Below are 21,516 nucleotides of genomic sequence, written 5' to 3' on the forward strand. Positions count from 1 at the left end.
TTCATCCAGTTCTGTGCTATTTTAAAATCTGTATTTCTTTTTGCAGAAATGGGAATCAATTAAAAATAAAATAAAATCTGTATTTCTATAGAGTTCTGAAAAATGCTTGTGATTTAGTTGAACACTTCTGGTTGCCTTTGATATATTTCCTTCTATTGACTTTATTGGGTTAAGAGTCCTTAAGCAAGTAGCTGTAGCTCTTGAGACCAGTAGCATTCTTTCCTGCCCAAGTTTTGGATATGTGGCAAAAGTAAATTTGTTTTCCTTTTATATTTTTTTATTTTTTGAGATGGAGTCTTGTTCTGTCTCCCAGTGTGGAGTGCAGTGGTGCAATCTCGGCTCACTGAAACTTCTGCCTCCCGGGTTCAAGCAATTCTCCTGTCTCAGCCTCTTAAATAGCTGGGATTACAGGTGCCTGCCACCACGCCCAGCTAACTTTTATATTTTTAGTAGAGATGGGGTTTTGCCATGTTGGCCAGGCTGGTCTTGAACTCCTGACCTCAAGTGATCTGCCCGTCTCAGCCTCCCAGTGGTGGGATTACCGGTGTGAGCCACCGCACCTGGCCTTATATTTTTAAACAGTAAATAATTTACATATTGTTAAGAAAGTCTTAAATATTCTACTTTAGATTCCCATATACCTTCAAATAGAGATCTGTTGTTACTTATGAGGATCATAAACTTGAGTGGCCTTGAATTGTGTTTTTACCCATATTTTCTTACTTGGTAAAGCAAATTTAACTATGAAAATGGGACCATATTTATATAAGTTGACAAATTTGGAATGATATATCGGGTAATATACTTGATAGTAGAGGAGGATTAAAAAGTATCTTCCCAAGAACTAGGGTGAGCACACTTTGTTTGGTATAAAGCCAGATAGTAAATATTTTAAACTTTGCTGGCTATACAGTCTCTGTCACAACTACCCAGTCCTGCTGTTGTAGCGTAAAAGAGGACATAGACAGTACATGAGTAAGTAGATGTGGCCATATTGCAATAAAACTTTATTTACAAAAAATGCAGTGGTTTGGATTTGTCCATGGGCCATGATACACTTTAGATTGCTTTCCCCAGCGGTTTGCAAAGGAAGTGAATATAGGCTGAGCATCCCTATCTGAAAGTCCCAAATTCAAAATGCTCCAAAATCCACAGAGTTCCAACATGATGCCGCAAGTGGAAAATTCCACACCTGACCTCATGTGATGGGTCAGTCAGAACGCAGGCACATGACACAGTTTATTCAGTGTTCCCAAGGGAAAAATAAAATTACCTTCAGGCTATGTGTGTAAGGTGTATGTGAAACAAAAATGAGTTTTGTGTTTAGACTTGGATCCCATCTCCAAGATACCTCATTACGTATATGTAAAATTCGAAAGTCTGAAAAAAAACCCAAATCCAAAGCAGTTCTGATCCCAGGCATTTCAGATAAGGGTTACTCAACCTATATCTTGAACTGAAAAGAATTAGACACCACAGAATTGCCAGGTTCTCTAAATATTAATTAAAATCCTTTGAAGTAAGTAAATATTCTTTTTAAAAAATCTTGGAACAGTCCCTTAAATTAGCATGGGTCCTTGAATGAGTAGGATGTGATTTACCTTCCAGTGACTGTGTATTTTCAAATTAGATAGCTTGGGTTGTTACCTGGTTTACTGAATGGCTATGCAGCTTTGCCTGATAATTATTTCGAAGAGCGGTGCTTTGTATATGATAGGCACTTGGTATTTGAATGAATTGAAACATCTAATAAATTCTGAAATTCAGAGAGCTTTCTTAAAGTGATTGACCCTGTTCAGTCTAATCAGATTGTCATTTGACTCTAAGATTAAGCCAATGATATAAGTACATGGTTGGCACTGACCTACTTATATTGATAGATACAAAAATTAAGGAATCTTCATAAAAATGGTTTTGCTGTGCTATATATTTAATTGGCTTTGTCTTAAAATTCAAGTAAATGTTGGATATAGTGCATTCATGTGATATTTCAACTGTTTTTTTCCATAGTTGTTGCAATATATGATTATACAAAAGACAAGGATGATGAGCTGTCATTTATGGAGGGTGCAATCATTTATGTTATAAAGAAGAATGATGATGGCTGGTATGAAGGAGTCTGCAATCGAGTGACTGGTCTGTTCCCTGGGAACTATGTTGAATCAATCATGCACTATACTGATTAATTTTTTTGTTTTTTGTTTTTTTTGCTTTTAAAGTAGATTCTTATTACTCAGTCATACTGTGGGACAATTATGGTTAACAGAACTGTCTTAATATGTTTTAAAATGTGCCCATATTTTCAGAACATGCTGTTTTATTAGTAAATTGAATGTCTACCTGTAAGCATAAATCTTTGAGGCAGTTTGTGTATTGCTAAATAGCAATTTATACAAGAAGCTGTCCATAACTGATTATGCTTATGTACTTACTTACACATTTTTAACTTTATGACCAGCCTAAATATTCTGGGGGAAGTGGGGTATAATATTTAACGAATCATTATTCAGATTGTACCATTACATGTTTCAGTGCAGCATGATTACTAACGCTATGTCAGACTAATATTAAAATCAGAAAATTTAAATGCTGGTGCTGGTCAGACTTTTTTTGTTAGATTCTCTCATTTAAAAAAATACTGTTTGTTTAAAGCATGCATAAAAATTTATGTATTGAAATATACTTAAAAATTCCAAGATGCTTCCCATTTGTGTAATATTTACCTGGAGGACTCATACTTAGGGTGTCTTAACATGAATTGAGTCTCCAAGGTCTCCATGTGAAACAAAAGAAGCAAAAAGAGAATTATCTGTAATGTTGTAATTTGTACCTAAGTTTTTTAATGAGTGAAATTTGCATTATAAATTTTTTCCATTCATAAATACATAAGTGAACCAAAGGTTTTTGTCCTTTCCTTCACTGGTTTGCTTTAAAAAAAAAAAAAATAAAAGATAATGATTTATTGCAGAATTATGGTTCTATTTTCTCAATATGTTAACTTGGAAAAAAAATTTAGCCTTATCTTAATCTGTCCTAACAGCAATGTGACGGGTTTTTGCAGATTCAAAATCTGCAATGGTTATTTACAAGTCAATCTACTGAATTCCTTTTTTAAAGAATCTTTTGAAGCTAAGAAAATGTGTCAAATTGTGTGCATTCATTCTGTAAGTAAAATTCGTAAGGATTGCCATGTCAGTCCTTCAGTTTTGCAGTGGACTGTTGTACACTGGTTCAATGAAAGGAAGTTAAAAGTACCTTTTACATATTGTAAAAGTAGATACAGTTGATTTGTGAATAGGCACTATTTAATCCATTACCTGGCACTAGCAACATTAGAATTTTAAAATAAAATCATTGGGAAAGAAGGTGGGTCATGTATTAATCAGTGAACAGAGATTTACCTAATGAACAGACTTGTATTGTCTTTTGACATAATCAAAATGCAACACATGCACTTTGTGTGTCTCCTCTTAATTTAAGGGAGGGTTGAGGGATGTTTTCTCTTCTTGTGTATAATTCTGTATTGCTTAGGATATTAAAGTAGAGCACTCAAGTGTGGGCTTCTGTGTTATTGAGGATTTGTTTGGAATTCAAATTACAGTTATGTACTGGACGTTACAGACTTATAACACCACAGTGAACGGTAAGACTAGTGCAAAACAGTTATTTCTGAAAATTAAAGACCATTATTGCTACCAAATCAATGTGACTATTTCATACGCATTTTGCCTTTGTTAATTTTAAACAAAGTATCATTAGTGATCAGCTAGCTACCTTCTGCTTTCCATTTTTCAAGTGGATTGTTCTTAATTTGTATATAACCTGTTGTCTAAATTTTATGTACAGTCTTTTATAATAAACCATTCTCCTATATGAAACTTTGGATACTGTTAAAATATAACTAACTGATGTGGACTTCAATGCAGACTTCACATTTTTCTCATCTTTACTCCTACAGTAAATCAAGACAAACCATTTGAATTTTAACATCGATTATTTATTTGTGTAATGGCCTTACATGTGGATATTAACAGTGTAAACAATACCACATATAACCATCAAGATACCTTGATTATAATTTATAGGACTAGAATGACAGATTCAGATGGTTTAATTACATTTAAAAAGTTTTCTGAAAAAACTTTTGCAATAAAAAAAATAAATTGCCCATCAATAAGTTTGATATCTTTTAAAATGATTTTTGGTTATCTGCACATGAAGCAAACAAAGTGTATTCCACAAAATTCTTTAGGCACAGTCTGGTAAGATAGCTGCCAGAAAGAACAGAAAGAGTTGTCATTTATCTCTTGTGAGTACAATTTCTGAAAGTTGAATGAGGGCATCTCTTTCTGGGGATGGTCGAAGTTTACTGATCTCTCTTATTGCTTCATGGCAGTACTGCTGGGCGAGGTAGGTGGTTTGTTGCACACCATCACTCTACGAGATACAGAACAAAACAGAACAGATGCCTGTCACTGACTGACTCAGCGTTTTAACTTCCTGCTATAATAAATGAACACATAGTTTTGAGATCAGATGAGCTGAGGGTTACAGTTTCAACAGTCAAACTACATCTCTAATGTTCTTTTCCCGACTCATAGTGCTAACTTCCTTTAGGCCTTTTTCTCATATTGAAGCAAATTTTTATTCTATTAGCATGCAAAGCAACTAGCTCATCAATATTACGTGGTCATCCATTTTCCCCTTTTACTTAAGTATTAGACTTTCTCAAAAGTTCTACATACAAAGGATTATTATACAAAATTTTTAAATGTAAAAAAAACAAAACTTAAAAGATAAAGAATAAAGACATAACAAAATGAAAGTACAGAGGGTTTATGAAGAAAATCAGGTTCCTTTCTTCCAAAGGCACTCACTTTATCCATTAGTTTTTCTTTTTCTGTTTTTTTTTTTTTTTGAGACAGGGTCTCACTCTGTCACCCGGACTGGAGTACATGGCGTGATCTCAGCTCACTGCAACCTCTACCTCCCGGGTTCAAGCAATTGTCCTGCCTCAGCCTCCCAAGTAGCTGGGACTACAGGCACATGCCACCATGCCCAGCTAATTTTTGTTTTTTTTTTTTTTTTTTCTTTGAGATGGAGTATTGCTCTTGTTGCCCAGGCTGGAGTGCAATGGCACGATCTCGGCTCACTGCAACCTCTGCCTCCCAGGTTCAAGCAATTCTCCTGCCTCAGCCTCCCTAGTAGCTGGGATTACAGGCATGTGCCACCATTCCCGGCTATTTTTTTTTTTTTTTTTTTTTTTTTGTATTTTTAGTAGAGACGGGGTTTCTCCATGTTGGTCAGGCTGGTCTTGAACTCCTGACCTCAGGTGATCCACCCACCTCGGCCTCCCAAAGTGCTGGGATTACAGGCATGAGCTACCACACCCAGCTAATTTTTTTGTGTGTATTTTTTTTTTCTTTGAGACGGAGTTTTGCTCTTGTTGCCCAGGCTGGTCTCAAACTCCTGGCCTCAAGTGATCCGCCCACCTTGGCCTCCCAAAGTGCTGGGATTACAGGTGTGAGCCACCTTGCCCAGCCTAGTTTTTATTTCTTGATTGCCAATTTTAGTTATTATCTGTTACCTTTTTATTAAGATGAGGACTTAGCCCTCCCATATTGTGCCTCCTGATCATGACTCCTGATCATCTTTAGTTGTTTTGTTGATTGCTTCTGTTAGGTAGCATCAACTTCTGATTTTACCTTGTATGAGCTCCTGTCCTGTCCTTTAAGTATAGTTAAACTGTTAGACTGTGGATATTTACATTCTATTCTGTAACCATGTTTTAAAATATTGGTTCTTTCTAAAAGCCAAATACTAATAAAGTATCATTTCTATGATGTAAAAATATTTACTGCAGAATCAAGTCATATACTATAATTCTATTTCCTTCTCCATGGTTCATGATCCCTCTGACATTTATTCATTTATTTTTTTAATGAATTAATTAATTTATTTATTTTGAGACAGAATCTTGCTCTGTTGCCCAGGCTGGAGTGCAGTGGTGTGATCTTGGCTCACTGCAACCTCTGCCTCCCAGGCTCAAGGGATTCTCATGCCTCAGCCTCCTGAGTAGCTGGGATTACAGGTGTGCGCCACTACGCCTGGCTAATGTTTGTATTTTTAGTAGAGACGTGGTTTTACCATGTTGGCCAGGCTGGTCTCAAACTCCTGACCTCAAGTGATCCACCCGCCTCAGCCTCCCAAAGTGCTGGGATTACAGGCGTAAGCCAGTGCGCCCAGACCCCTCTGACATTTAGAAATAGAATATTCCTAACACTGTAGTTGAAAGAAATCTGATTTTCTATACCAATTGCTCAAAACATGACACATTTTAGTTTGCTGTTCCTTTTTGTACAGAAGTCTGCCTTCTCTGTGTTTTCCACACATTTTGCTGAAGTACATCTGCAAATAACCTACCCAGAAAGTGTTCACGCAGGCCAGGTGTGGTGCTCACGCCTGTGATCCCAGCACTTTGGGAGGCCGAGCTGGGCGGATCACAAAGTCACGAGATCGAGACCACAATGGCCAACATGGTGAAACCCCCGTCTCTACTAAAAATACAAAAATCAGCTGGGCGTGGTGGCGGGCGCCTGTATTCTCAGCTACTTGGGAGGCTGAGGCAGAAGAATCACTTGAACCCGGGAGGCGGAGGTTGCAGTGAGCCGAGATGCACCACTGCACTCCAGCCTGGCGACAGAGCAAGACTCCGTCTCAGAAAAATAAAATGAAAAAGTGTTTATGGGAAGTCAGTGTTTTAGTCCTGATGTGTGGTGACTTTCTTTTGCCTTCAGATTTAATGGATCCTAGGTTTAAAATGTTTAATCATTATTTGCAAGACCTTCCTCCACTGCCTTCTAGCATCCAGTATTTTTGCTATTCATTGAGCCAGTTTTGACACCTTTTTCCTGCGGAAGTGACCACTTTTTTATTTTCTTCCTAAAATACTTGTTACATGATGGCACCAGTCCTTATAGCTCTTCTTCTTTCTTCACTATTTCCCCCTTTCTGTTTTACACTTGGGAGGATTTCCTCAATTTCACATTGCAGCCCTTCTTTGGAGTTTGCTCTTCAGTCATTTCCAGTTTCTTAGAACTTGCTCTTACTCATTTAAAAAGTCTGATCCTGTCTTGTTTTGTGAATGTGGTATATTTTTGGATCCTCCTATTTATGTTTTTCCTGAGTCCCCCCCTCCCCCCGTTATTTTGGTCCCACTCTTTTGTTCAGCAAACTTTAGTCAACTCATTTGTAACCCTGAGTTGTCTACTCACATTTAATGAGGGAATAGGACCAGAAGCTATGTGAGTGAAAAGGGAGCTAGAATTTTGGAGAATTTGTTCAGAGAACATTCCTGTGGATTTTTGTTTTCTCTAAATGCGTTTCTGGCTAGGATTGCTGCAACTTTGCTGTTTTCCATAGGTGCTACTATTAATTTCCCTCTTTTCAGTTCCACCTCCCACTCCAGCTTTCAATACCACCATTATTTCGGAAGCCAGAACCTCTCCCAGGGATATTGACTTTTATCAGCTCCAGCCCCCTCCCATAGTTTTTAATAGTACTTTTAAACCATTCTCCAAAAAAGGCAGTAACCCATAGTGAATGATGAGGCTTAACAGCATAGTCAGTTAAAAGAGAAAAATAACCTTTTAGGGGTTGGGGGTTGCTTTTTAAATGTTTTAAGAATCAGAACAGTAATTATTTGGAAGTCTTTCAGGTACTGCACTAAGTACGGATCTCACGCCACACTTGCTTTGTAACAATGTTTTTGCTCACTTCGACTCATCCAGGAGATCTGTTGGCTGCAAATGACGGTGAATTTGGAAATGGCTCATTCTCAAGAGAGTCAGTCACCAAAACTCAAGTCATGCAAAGAGATCTGGCTTCCACAGAAAGCTTCTGAAGATATGTGGCAATATATTTAAAACAAGCCACTAGCCCCTGAACAGGGTTAAATGGTTCTCCCTTTAAAAGAAAAACGTTTGTATAAATGTATAGTTTGCCTATGTTGGTTTAATTGTTTTCAATGATAATTTCTTCAGTCACACTTTTATAACAGGTAGGACAGACTAGGAAAGCCCAATTATGAGTAGCCCATTGCAGCAGTGCAGCTGCAGCCCGCATGGGGTCACGGATGGGGACACGGATGAGGCTGGAGCCGAGGCTGGGTGACTGGGGACCTAGTGATTCTGTTGATGGACACAGGGAAGGCTGGTTCCACAGCACTGGGCTTCAACACTAACAGTTCACCAGAATCACTTAGGTACCTTTTACAAGACATTAATATCTGTGCCTTACCTAAGACCAGTTAAAACAAAATAATTTCCTAAGTAGTCTAGAAGAGAAATGAAAACAAAAAATCCGAAAAATGAGTTTTCCCTTCTCAGTTTTTGTCACATCAAGAGTTGACCAAACAGTCTTGTATCTGTAATTTAATGTTTACTGTTCCATTTTTGGATTAAAGGACTTTGCCACGTTGTTCCTGCTGCTGCCTTTCTTTTAAAAATAGTCTTACCTGTAACACATACTGTCGAGCTCTGTCTACATCTCCCGGCAAACTGAACCTTCGCATGATCATAGCATTCATTTCTGGGAACTAAGAAAAAAGAGAGAAAATCTGTTTATTTCTCTTGGGGGAAACAAGTGTTCTAACACTAGTTTGTAACAATAGGAAATAACAAGAAGCAACAAAAATGTAATTAAATGTCTAGATGATGTGGGGGAGCAATAAACTGGCAACAAAAAGCTGAGCTAAGAGACATCCACTGTCTATGCCTAGGCACTGTGGTGGTGACAGGAGGAGAGACATTAGTCCTTGTTTATTCTGATGTTTTATCCTAGTCCAACATTGAGTAAGAGAGGCAGGAGGAATAAAGTACATCTCAACAACAACATGGTTCCGGCTGGGCGTGGTGGCTCACGCCTGTAATCCCAGCACTTTGGGAGGCCGAGGTGGGCGGATCACCTGCGGTCAGGAGTCTGGGACCAGCCTGGCTAACATGGTGAAATTCTGTTTCTACTAAAAACACAAAAAAATTAGCCGGGCGTGGTGGTGCACGACTGTAATCCCAGCTACTCAGGAGGCCGAGGCAAGAGAATTGCTTGAACCCTGGAGGCGGAGGTTGCAGTGAGCCGAGATTGCGCCACTGCACTCCAGCCTGGGCAACAAGAGTGAAACTCCATCTCAAATAAAAAAATAAAAAACAACATGGTTGGTAAACTTGAAATCGTATCAGGATCGCCTGTACTGCCTTGTGGGGCCTCTCCCCCAGTTTCTGATTGAGTAGGGGTGGAGCCTTGGCATGCATTTCTAACAGATTCCTAGGTGACACCAGTATCTCTGGTCTCTGCCAACATTTTGCGAGTCACTGGCCTAGGATAAGGATGGGAATTAGGCAGTCTACTCTAAGTACTAAATTGATTACCAACTGAAAGCTACTGAGGTTTCTGAGCAGAAAGCATTACGTGCAGAGCTCTGCCTTAAGCAGTGTGTAGAGTGGATCTGAGCAGTGGTGCATGACACTGACTGCATACTGGGATCAGCTGGGGAAGTTTTTGTGTTTTTTTTTTTTTTCTTCTGAGATGGAGTTTCGCTGTGTCACCCAGGCTGGAGGTGCAATGGCACGATCTCGGCTCACTGCAACCTTCGCCTCCCTGGTTCAAGCGATGCTCTGCCTCAGCCTCCCGAGTAGCGGGGACTACAGGTGTGCACCACCACACCTGGCTAATTTTGTATTTTTAGTAGAGACAGGGTTTTGCCATATTGGCCAGGCTGGTCTCGAACTCCTGACCTCAGGTGATCTGTCCACCTCAGCCTCCCAAAGTGCTGGGATTACAGGTGAGAACCACTGCGCCTTGCCTGGGGAGGTTTAAATACAGTTGCCTAGATCCTGTTCCCAGAGATTTTGATTATATTGGCTTGGTGTTTAGTCTGGGCACCAGGATTTTCAACCCCCTCCCATCTACTCTGGTATTTTTAATGTGCAGCCAAGGTTGAGAACCATGGAACTAAAAGAGTCAGAGGTAGACAGAACAAACAGGTTACTAGAGTAGTTTATAAAAAAGACCTGAATTAACGTGATAGCAAGAAGAGGGGAAAAAAAAGTAAAAATTCAATTGAAGGTAAAATCGATATTCTAAAATACTTAGCAACTATTTATAACTGTCACCATTAACAGAATACAAAAGCCAGGACACCAAATCACTTCACTTCCTAGATCCGAGCTCTAGTCTTGGTTTGGCTACCAACTGCCACAGCTGAGTGACTTCCTTAGTCCCTGGGGTCTTAGGCTTCTTCTCTTCATGACCAGAAGCCCTTGAGCTCTAACAGTCTGTGGCTCCACGGAAGAGGTAAGATGTGTTTGGTTTTGGCCACGTCAGTGCTTATAGCAGTTGCCAGTTTTTCCCTGGCAGTGAACCTGAAGATGAAATAAGTTGTTGTCCTGTAACCATGACCATGGCATTAGTAATCCTAGAAGAAAAAATAGGGCATACATAGAAAAGCCTCAGCTGAGTGATCACAGACGAAGAAAGAATGTTTCTTTCAGACCAAAATATGTGTCAGAACAAAGCTCTAAACATGTAGAGACTGCTAATGTGTTTACAGAATTTATAGAGCCAGCAACTGGTTAGTTCTTATGAAAACCAGTAATTTCCTTTAGTTACTGTTGTTTTAAGAAGAAAACAAGCTAGTAGAAAGAAATCAGGAAAGCCCAAATCAACTTCTGTGGTAAAAAAAAAAAAGCCAAATCAAGTAGGTTTTAGTTTTGTTTTGAGACTTGTTCTGTTGCCCAGGCTGGAGTGCAGTGGTGCAATCATAGCTCACTGCAGCCTCAAACTCCTATAGGTTCAAGTGATCCTCCTGTCTCAGCCTCCCAAGTAGCTGGGACTACAGGCATGCACCTGGCTAATTTTTTTTTAATTTTTTTTTTTTTTTGAGATGGAGTCTCACTCTGTCGCCTAGGCTGGAGTGCAGTGGCACGATCTTGGCTCACTGCAACCTCCGCCTCCCAGGTTCAAACGATTCTTCTGCCTCAGCCTCCCAAGTAGCTGGGACTACGAGGCGCCTGCCACCACACCCGGCTAATTTTTTGTATTTTTAATAGAGACGGGGTTTCACCATGTTAGCCAGGATGGTCTCGATCTCCTGACCTTGTGATCCGCCCACCTCGGCCTCCCAAAGTGCTGGGATTACAGGCATGAGCCACTGTGCCCGGCCAATTTTTAAATTTTTTATAGAGATGGGGTCTTGCCTTGTTGCCTGGGCTGGTGTCAAACTCCTGGCTTCATCTGATCCTCTTGCCTGGGCCTCCCAGAGTGCTGGGATTATGGGTGTGAGCCACTACACACAGCCTGTTTTCGTTTTTTAATACCACATACCAATACTGGATATCTAGAAGGTTTTATCGTTAACACTAATGTGATCCTCTTGTAGGCATCTGGTGACATGACAGTGTTTATGATGTATAAGCTTTTTCTACAGTACCAGCAAATGTAGTAAGATGTGCTGGTTGGGTGTTTTCACTGATGCTTTTACTATGAAAAGCACTGAGAAAGCAAAATTTGAAAAAAATATTTGCATTGAGTGACTACATCCTTCCTTCCAAACATGTCATGTGTGCAATTATAATATGCAAAACATCAAACTCTTCCCCAGGCACTCCCCAGTCCCCTTCATGTGTATGTGGAAAAGAAAAGAGAAACACAGCAGGAAGAACAGTTGCCTGCAGATTTAGTAATAAATAAAACTTCTGTTTGCTCAGGTGGTGTTTTTAGGAGCAGGAAAACCACCTGTGGGCAAATTAGGTTGTAGCACTGTGAAACCCATCCATACACTAAACCGCCAGGGTGATCAGTAGATGAGTTTACCCAAGCAAAACGTGGGTCACTCTAAGGCACTAACTAGTCACCACGATAGCATAAGGCCTGTGCAGCTGGTGCAGGGGCTGGTGATGGCATTTGGAAACGTGGCTACAGTTGACATTTGGGTCTAGTGACTTAGCTAATAAGGAAGAGAAGCAGAAGAAAGGAAAGATTTATTTTTGTTAAAAAAGATATTTGAAAAGTAATGAAGTTTCACCAGATAAAGTAAAGCACTTCCATTTTGTTTCTGAAGCTTTCAGAATCCAATTAACTTGAGGTTTTTGTTCTTAAAGAGAATATGTACACATACATACATGGGAGGATGCTGTCATCCCTGGGACTTCTCCAGAAATCCCCAAAACTCTTCTTAAATCCTCTGAACCAACTGTTACCAGGAAACCCCTTAAGAGAGATGTTAAAAATAAAGGAATTCCAAAGAGGGGGTTTCTGTCAAGTGCTGAGTGGAGCAAACTCCAAGACAACCCACTACAGCAAGTTAAAAAGGAAAAGGTGGTTTCCCAAGAATGCTTGCCCTGGCCCAGTGTTCACACATGGAAAAGCTTAAAGAGCATCTCATCAGCAAACAAAACTCACCTACCAAAGGGAAAGGATTACAGACGTCCTAAAACTACTCCACTAAGTAGGTATATTGTTCACAATAACAAAGACATCACCCAGAGATGACTCTTTGAGTATCATCAGTGCCTGGGTGGGTTAGTTACCTGCTCTGTGGGAAGGCCTGTTTGGTATCATAGCTACTAACTTCTCAGCATTACAAGTGGCAGTAACACTGTGTATGATGTAATAAAATGAATACTGGTCTTAGACTTGTGCAGTTCCCTGCTGTGCCATTTACCAGATGTTTAATTTTGGCGAGATTTGAGCATCAGTTTCTTACTTGTAGAATAGACACCATAATATCTACCACAAAGAGGAGTTGTGAGATTAGAGATAATGTATGAAAGAATCCTTTGTAAACTAAAAACACATTTTCATTAAGTAGAGATACTGCACATTCTTATGTTATTTTTGGAACTTGTTTTTACCCAGAATGAATTTTAGTCCCAAAAATCTTTTGACACATTTCTTGCTAAGACTCTCTTGTTTGACAGTGTATTCCACAAAAGAGCCTAACCTTGCTGTTTTATTAGAAGGCAACTTATAAATACATATTTGGCTAACTTCTGGCCCATGTGCCACAAGACAAACATCAGTCTACTTTTGAAATGAGTCCTGTCCAGAGTCACTTCCTGCTTGGACTCCATTCTGTGTTCCCTTTTCTGAGGCTGCAATGTGCCTTTTCAACTCACTGCCTTATGGGCAGATGAGAACACGGCTGCCTGGTGAGTGTGAGTCGGTGCCTCATGACTGGGATTTCCAGTAAAGCACACATAAAACCATGGCTCGGGGTACAGTAATCTCTTTTCTTCCTTTTGCTTGTGTTTTTTAACCAGCATTTTTCTTTCTCCCTTTTTATTTTTTTTGAGATGGAGTCTCACTCTGTTGCCCAGGCTGGAGTGCAGTGGTGCGATCTCGGCTCACTGCAACCTCTGCCTCACAGGTTCAAACGATTCTCCTTCCTCGGCCTGCTGAGTAGCTGGGATTACAGGCATGCACCACCACACCTGGCTAACTTTTGCATTTTTAGTACAGATGGGGTTTCACTATATTGGTCAGGCTGGTGTTGAACTCCTGACCTCGTGATCCACCTGCCTTGGCCTCCCAAAGTGCTGGAATTACAGGCATGAGCCACCGCGCCCAGCCTTAACCAGCATTTTTCAATCTCTTATAGAGGTCCATTTCCCCTGTCCCCCACTATATATGAAGGCAGAGTTAGCCATTACTCCTTTGTGTGTGGAGGGGAAAGTAAGTAAGTTTCTTTCGAAATATATTCAGAGTGAAACTTAAGGTTTAAGAAGGACTCAACCGATAACTTAGTATTCTGGGGTTCATAACAAGTATTTAACAATTTGAAGATTTTTACAAATACAGCAACCAAAACGTTTTCAGACACTTCTCCAGGGAGAGGCTTTTTCCTTTTATCCTGATAATCTTAGAGCCTAGGTAAAGGAATCTTTACCAAGCTAGCTGGATTTCAGCACACTCAGTCCATCTTACTGTCCTTCACTCATGTTTACTAACAAGTATCTGAGAAGTAATGTTCACAGTTGTATAGGTGGTAGCCAGTGCCTCATTTTTCTGATCCCCGGCATAACATCTACACGGCTCAAACGTTCCTCACTCATGCCTCAATGTACAAAAGGGGGTTTTTAGAAATTTTTGTCAAAACTGGGCACATGTATTATGCTCCTGGATTTTGAGCTGGCAAGTAAGTCTCATTGGGAGAGAGGACCTATTCATAGCATATCTTTCACTTCTTACCTCAGCCTCCAAAGTCTGAGAGGATGGAAGCCTTGTAATAATGAGGGCAGGTGCTCCTACAAAGTGCCCTGACACCTCCATTCATAGCCCTAGCAAGTTGCCAAAGTAGCCTGGCCCAGCCACCCAGAACATCAGCCTCCCCTGGGAAGAATCACGCTGCCAACGGCTGTGCTAGATAGTGGGTGAAAGATAACCTTTCCTTTCTCCAATCAGAAACCCACCAAAAGCAAGGGCCATGGTTTCTGTATCACAGTGGAATCACTGAATTCTATGGAGGACATGATTGACCTTCGTGAACGTGAAGACAGAATGAGGCAAAATCTCTGAAAGACCAAAAGTTACTATAATATTAGACCAAAGAGCTACTGTTGAATTTCATGGCACAGTGATGAACATCTTATTGCTTTGCTACATACCAAATTAAATACTACTAAGATGAAAATCTATTAACAAGCTGTTCCAACACCAACTAATGACTCACTTATTTCAAGTAACATTCAGTACAGCCACAAGCCATGTGGCCAGGGTCTAGGGGAGGCTGTGAGGATGTCTGCTTTGTCAGTCGAGGGAACATCTTTGAAGCTTCCTAAGCCTTTCATTCACATTAATGGGGACACGAGGGCAGCTGTACTGACTTCCTCACTTCTCAGTCCCTCGATCTGGAGAAAGAAGGAACTATGTGGGTCTACTCCACTGACTTCTTGACATTTTGAGGCAATGGCCGAAGTTCTAAGGCCTCTCTCAGAGCAGCAGAGTCTCATTAAACTTCTAAAACTGGAGAATTTCTTATGCTTGGAGGCCCCTGATGCCTCCTGTGCCTTTTAAGGGGCTCTGAGGACCACCAGAGTCCAGTCCTATAATCAAGACTTGGAAACCGTTCACTTTGCCAGTGGCCAGAATATATGGAAATAATCACGATGCTACCTCAAATGCCTCTGGCACACCACAAGACACAAAGATCTTAAATAGGATCTTAGCTAATCCTCACAACCCCCCTGGGAGAAAGCTGATCTTCTCAATTTTACAGATAAGGAAACAGGCTTAGCAAGGTGAAATGACCAGCCCTAACATCTCACTCAGAGCCAGGATCAAATGCAGACCTGTGATCTCTTACCTGAATGCCTTCCCATCTATTCTGTTATGCAACCTTCCCATCAGGTGTGTCACGGGACATCAGTTCTGTGGGGCTATCAGTGGTGTGTCAAAGGGAGTTCGTAACACTTACCTGCTGACAGGCAAACAGGACAGGACCAGTGGCTAACCCGAGCTTCAGATCAGCTGATGTTGGTTTGCCCATCTGGTCAGAACATGAGGTGAAGTCCAACACATCATCTATTAGCTGGCAAAAGGAAAAATGGGATGTAAGGAGCACCGCCATGCCAACATCGCTGCCATCGTTCCTACTATTTTGGCAATTCCACACTAGGGGAGAATGCTGACTGTATCACTATGCCACCATTCTTACAAATAAAAAGCATACCAACCTGAAAAGCTATTCCTACATTTTTTCCGTACTGATAGGCGATCTCATGCACCACTGGGTCGGGACATCCTAGAACAGAGACCTGAAACAGAAAGACCATTCTGAGATAAGCTGCTTCCAGGCAGCAGCAAAGCAGCTGACCCCTGACTGAAGGAATTCCTTAAAATAGGAGGTAGCGGGGCTAAATTATACAGTCAGGAGATGCTGACATCAGAGGGACACCAAGCATGTACAAAACCGCATTTCCAATCACAGAGTTTCAGCCTCAGATTGTGTTGTTAAATTCTAAGAAAATTCCCCTTCTCCAGCCCCTGCTTTCAGACAGGATAAGCAGCCTTTCCCACTGCTTAGGAAAAACAGAGCTACAGCTGGACTAATTCTGCCGGTAACATGCTAAGTAAACCTTCCTGACACGCGCAAGAAACAGACACTCATCTGTGAAATACTGACTTCTAGCACTCGGCAAGCTAGCCCAATTACTGTTGGCTTTAATAATCTCCATCAATGTGTCCCTCATTTCAGGAAGAGATACTAATGTAATCACACACAGTTTCCCCATCTGTAGTCCTTTTCATCATCTTTGGGAATTTCACCTGTTTCTGAATGCAGTTATTTCTTGCTTTGTCCATAAAAATCGTCTCAAGCCTCCTGCTTCAGACACAAATATCGCTTTTTTATTATCAGAAGGAACTTCACTGGTCCCACTGTTTCCACATTTCTCTCAAAAGGAGTTACTGTATAAAAACCCTTTTCCCTCCTCTCAGTGGGGGAGAAATAAGACTTCTGAAAGTCTTTTTAAAACTCCAAAAAGCTAGCTGGCACCGGCCACTGAAGCGCATTTCCCAGTGCCCTGCTAAGCATGTTAAGCAGGCCCAGCCACATTTTCAGAAAACAAAGCCTGGGTAAAACCAACAAGGGGGAGGGGAGAGACGGTCTGTGTTCTACCAGAGAGATGTCTCTGCTGAATCTCCATGAGAAAGCCAGCTGGAGCGCTGCGCAGTTAGCTGCCTTTCTGAAAGGCTCGCAGATGCTAGGAAACCCTGTCCCCTGACCTTCGGTCCTGCCTCTGTGGCTCTCCGGTCAGGGGGTGAACTTTGCTCAGGCATCAGTGTGGTACAGCGCTGCAGACTCTGCTGTGAGACTGTGGGGCTGCATTTGTGCCCTTTACAAGTACCACGTGACGCTGGCATGTTACTGAACCTCTCCCGGCTTTAGCTTCCTCATCTGTACAATGTGGAAATCACAAGCACCTACCTGGTAGCGTTGCTGTGAGAAACAGACATGATGCTGCATTTAAACCCTCAGTATAGTGCCTGGCGCCTGGTTAGAACTCAATGCGTGTTTGCTATTATTATCTCTTTTTAGAAATAGGATGTCACTCTGTTGCCCAAGCTGTGGTGCAGTGGTGCAATCACAGCTCACTGTAACCTTGAACTCCCAGGCTCAAGGGTTCCTTCTGCCTCAGTCTCCTGAGTAGCTGGGACTACAGGCATGTGCAACCACACCCAGCTAATTTTTAATTTTTTCATAGAGATGGAGTCTCACCATGTTGTCTAGGCTGGCCTCAAACTCCTGGGCTCTTGATCCTCCCACCTCCACCTCCCAAAGCGTTGGGATTACCACCAGGTGTGAGCCACCGCACCCTGCTGTTTGCCATTATTACGAATAATTGTCCTCCTCATCCACTGGAACCCGAAATAGGAGCCTTGGCAGTGTACATGCACCTCGGCCAACGAAAGCCAGGTTGCATAATGTCCTCAGCCTGAGAACGCTTTTTGACAACTTAATGAGGTCTGTTGACTATGTAGGGCTTGGCCATAAGTACCTGGTAAAATTGCATGCACCATAAAGGGTTAGGTGGCCACGGACTTGAGGGAAGAGTAAGCTCATAACTGCTTTCAACAGCAAACCCCTTCCCGTGAGCAGGCACTGACCTCTGGGCAGTCAGGGAGGGCTCCTTTTTTCAACTAAAGAGTCTGGGAGACCACATGGGGGGCAATTCAGAAACTTCTGAGAGAAGCTAAGATCAGCTTGGCTCAAAGGAGGGCATGGCAAGATCTGGGCAGCCTGGGATGTGCTGAGCTCAGGCCAGAATGATACTGGGAACCAAGATATTCCTAGACAGAAATCACTGAGAGTGAAGCAGTCTCCTGTAGTGAGATTAATGCTGTTTCCTCAACACAAAGCCATAGAGAATATAAATTTTCTTCCTGGAAAGTGAAAGATTTTCTAAAAATCTATTTCTTTTTTTGGAGATAGAGTCTCTCTGTCACTCAGGCTAGAGTGCAGTGGCACGATCTGGGCTCACTGTAATCTCCACCTCCCAGGTTCCAGTGATTCTCCTGCCTCAGCCTCCGTGTGCCACCACGCCCAGATAATTTTTGTATTTTTAGTAGAGACGGGGTTTCACTAAGTTGGCCAGGCTAGTCTCCAACTCCTGATCTCAGGTGATCTGCCTGACTCAGCCTCCCAAAGTGCTGGGATTACAGGCGTGAGCCACCGCGCTGGGCCTAAAACTCTGTTAGTGAACATTTTAATGGAGTAAAATGTGTGGAGCACATATGATGAGTACTTCGTATGATTTGAGTTAAACCTCACAATATCCCACAAATGTGGATTATGTGGTTGGTGATGATAAAAGCTAACAATTCCTCAGCATCCACTATGTTCCAGGCACTGTTCTGAGAATTCTCACCTTTTAAGTCACTTATGAGGTTCGAGAAACTGAGGCATAGACGGTCCCAGGCATTACATGGCTCTGACACGCTGGAACCTGAATTTCATCCCAGACGGTCTGGCTCTAGGTACTGTTCTCTTCATCACTTTGCTGTGCTGCTTCTATGCTGGGCAATAAAATGGAACCTCCAAGAGGTCAAGGAATGTGTCCAAGTAAGCACAAAGCTGCAGCCTGTCTGCACTGTCCCCTCTCTGCCCACACATGCTGACACAGAGGTTATTTAGTGGGCAGCTTCTGCCTGACACATGGCGAAGGGACATTACTGCTCAGATTTCAACAATCCCAGATTTCCCTGGGGTAGCATAAAGACCATGCCAGAGAGTCCTGCTTCCCCATCCCAGGTCAGGACTGTCTGGATCTGTGGCAGGAAAACAGAGAACAACTGCCACAAATTAGACACAACATGGCACAACACACAGAAGGCAAACAGGTGCACAGCCTTGCGCTCAGCATCAGAGAGATGCCTCACATCTTTCCGGAAATGGGTGGAGCATGAAGAATGATTAAGTCAAAGAAAGTGGAGCTTGACGGACTGTTTTGTTTGTAGCAGATGCTGCAGCCAGGCTGTGTTGTGCATATGCATTTCTTTCTGGGGAACGTTCACACCTTGCATCACATCCTTACAAGCCTTGTCTCAATGAGACTGGGAAGGGCTGGGCGCCCTGGCTCACGCCTGTAATCCCAGCTACTTGGGAGGCTGAGGCAGGAGAATTGCTTGAACCTGGGAGGTGGAGGTTGCAGTGAGCCGAGATCGTGCCACTGCACTCCAGCCTGGGTGACAGAGTGAGACTCCAATAAATATATAAATAAATAAATGGCCCTTAAGCATCTGAAAAATGTTCCACTCACTCAGAAAGGAGAGATGTAAATTAAAACTCCACTGCAATTCATTCTCCTCTACTGGACTAGCAAAAACTCAAAAGCGTAATGGCACATTCAGTTAGTAAGGCTGTGGGAAAAGAGGTTCTGAAAAGCTGCTGGTGGAAACACATCTGGTACAGACCCAACAGAGGGAAATGTGGTGGTGCCTAACAAAACCATATGTGCAATTACCCCTAAATTCACCCTGCAGGCACTCCTCTCACAACACAAAAATAGGTTTATGCAAGGCCAGCCCTTGCAGTAGTGTTTGTAATTGCAAAACTGGAAACCTAAATGCCCATGTATAGAAGGTTGGCTGAACAAACCATGCTATGTCCACACAATGGGATCTGATACAGAGGCTTTAAAAAAAGTTTTAATTAATTATTATTATTAATTTTTTTGAGATGTCTCACTCTGTCACCCACGCTGGAGTACAGTGACGTGATCTCGGCTCACTGCAACCTCCACCTCCCGGGTTCAAGCTATTCTTGTGCCTCAGCCTCCCAAGTAGTTGGGATTACAGGCATATACCACCACATCTGGCCAATTTTTGTACTTTTAGTAGAGATGGAGTTTCACCATGTTGGCCGGGCTGGTCTCGAACTCTGGCCTCAAGTGATCTGCCTGCTTTGGCCTCCCGAAGTGCTGGGATTACTGGTGCACGCCACCACGCCCAGCTAATTTTTGTATTTTTAGTAGAGAAAGGGTTTCACCATGTTGGCCAGGCTGCTCTTAAACTCCTGACCTCATGATTTCGCCACCTCAGCCTCCCAAAGTGCTGGGATTACAAGCGTGAGTCACCATGCCCAGCCCTGATACAGCGGTTTTAAAAATGAGGAAGATCCTACAAACCAACGTGGAATCATTTTCCTAATAAACTGTTAAGAAATGCAAAGTAAAGCAGAGTAGTCTAGGGTACTACCTCCTGCTGTAAGAAAGAAGGGAAGATTGAGCATACTTGTGTCTGCTTGTTTGTGCAAAATGAAACCCAGGAAGGAGGAACCAGAAACGAACAAGACTGCTTACCTACAAGGCGGCAGGGGAAGAGAACAAGGCAAAAAGGGAGAGTTACTGTATTGCACAGTTCTGACTTTTGGAGCTAATTTTTCTTTTCTTTTTTTTTTTTAAGACAGGGTCTCACTCTGTTGCCAGGCTAGAGTGCAGTGGTGTGATCATGGCTCACTGCAGCCTCAACCTCCCAGAGCTCAGGGGATCCTCCCACCTCAGCCTCCCAGGTAGCCGGGACTACAGGTGTGCACTACCACGCCCAGCTAATTTTTGTATTCCTGTAGAGAGAGGTTTCGCCATGTTGCCCAGGCTGGTCTCAAACTCCTGGGCTCAAGCAATCCGTCTGCCTTGGCCTCCCAAAGTGCTAAGATTACAGGCACGAGCCACTGTGCCCAGCCACATTGTTTCAAACATTCAAAACAACAGCAACAATAACAAAATGCTCAAAACCAAAACACGAAATCAGCAAGAATGAAAGGGAATCCCTAAAATGGAATAAAAATGAACCCAACTATTAACCCATTTATGCTGGAGGTTGCAAATTTTTTTGTGTGAAAAATCAGACCTTGGTAATGACATTGAGCAGTAGGATAGAAATAACTCCACAAGCTTAGCGTTCCAATAATGGAACACCAGCATAAATGGGTTAATATATTCCAAATAATAACATAACCACACTGATCCATAGAGAAAGGTAACTTTGAACAGTACTTTGATTCTATTATCCTCAGGCCCAAGACAAAAGGAATGATAAACAAATACTGAAGTCTAGCTACTGGGTTTGCTTTTCACAGAGAGATGAGTCATGAATTTGGAAACTCCTATGGTATATTCTTGGATTGTGCAAATAAATACACCGTGGAGAATAGGAGCCAGGTCTCTCACTGTTTGGGAAGTGAGTTACAAATATGGAAAGATGGAATCCTGGAATAAACCACAAATCCTGTGGTGTTAGATGGATTTAGAACTATCTGTTTGATACCTCATGGTTTTGAGTAAGTACGGATGGGTACAGAAAGATATACCTGTATCTACCTACATTACATATAATACACACATGTATTTCCTAGCTCTGTCCATTGGGTGGGTCTAGAAACGATGACACCCAGTACTCAAATTCTGGTTTCTTAACACCATTTTCCACCAAAAGGAATGTGGGTTCCTTGGAGAACAGTGAATA

At 42.0% G+C, this 21,516-nt stretch overlaps 2 protein-coding genes across 15 annotated transcripts in view; one reads left to right on the forward strand and one right to left on the reverse strand.

The window, feature by feature from the left end:
- The window catches only part of ABI1 (abl interactor 1), a 120,741-nt gene extending 116,863 nt beyond the window's left edge, over positions 1-3,878 (forward strand). For all 10 annotated transcript variants that reach the window (XM_023194840.2, XM_023194833.2, XM_023194841.2 and 7 more), the window contains one exon: positions 2,011-3,878. In XM_023194840.2, the coding sequence (XP_023050608.1) occupies positions 2,011-2,186 (176 nt within the window). In that variant the 3' untranslated portion in view covers positions 2,187-3,878. The remainder of the gene's footprint in view (positions 1-2,010) is intronic.
- A 97-nt stretch (positions 3,879-3,975) lies between these two features.
- PDSS1 (decaprenyl diphosphate synthase subunit 1) overlaps positions 3,976-21,516 on the reverse strand; it is a 51,295-nt gene continuing 33,754 nt past the window's right edge. For 3 of the 5 annotated variants that reach the window (XM_023194826.3, XM_023194831.2, XM_023194832.3), the window contains 4 exons: positions 15,729-15,809; positions 15,470-15,583; positions 8,516-8,596; positions 3,976-4,437 (listed from right to left, as the gene is read on the reverse strand). In XM_023194826.3, the coding sequence (XP_023050594.1) occupies positions 4,297-4,437; positions 8,516-8,596; positions 15,470-15,583; positions 15,729-15,809 (417 nt within the window). In that variant the 3' untranslated portion in view covers positions 3,976-4,296. Of the gene's footprint in view, positions 4,438-8,515; positions 8,597-15,469; positions 15,584-15,728; positions 15,810-18,422; positions 18,566-21,516 lie in introns of those variants that run through there. The other 2 variants (XR_002726884.3, XM_023194829.3) reach the window with 2 other exon arrangements.

Source organism: Piliocolobus tephrosceles, chromosome 9, assembly GCF_002776525.5.
Source record: "Piliocolobus tephrosceles isolate RC106 chromosome 9, ASM277652v3, whole genome shotgun sequence".
NCBI lineage: Eukaryota > Metazoa > Chordata > Mammalia > Primates > Cercopithecidae > Piliocolobus > Piliocolobus tephrosceles.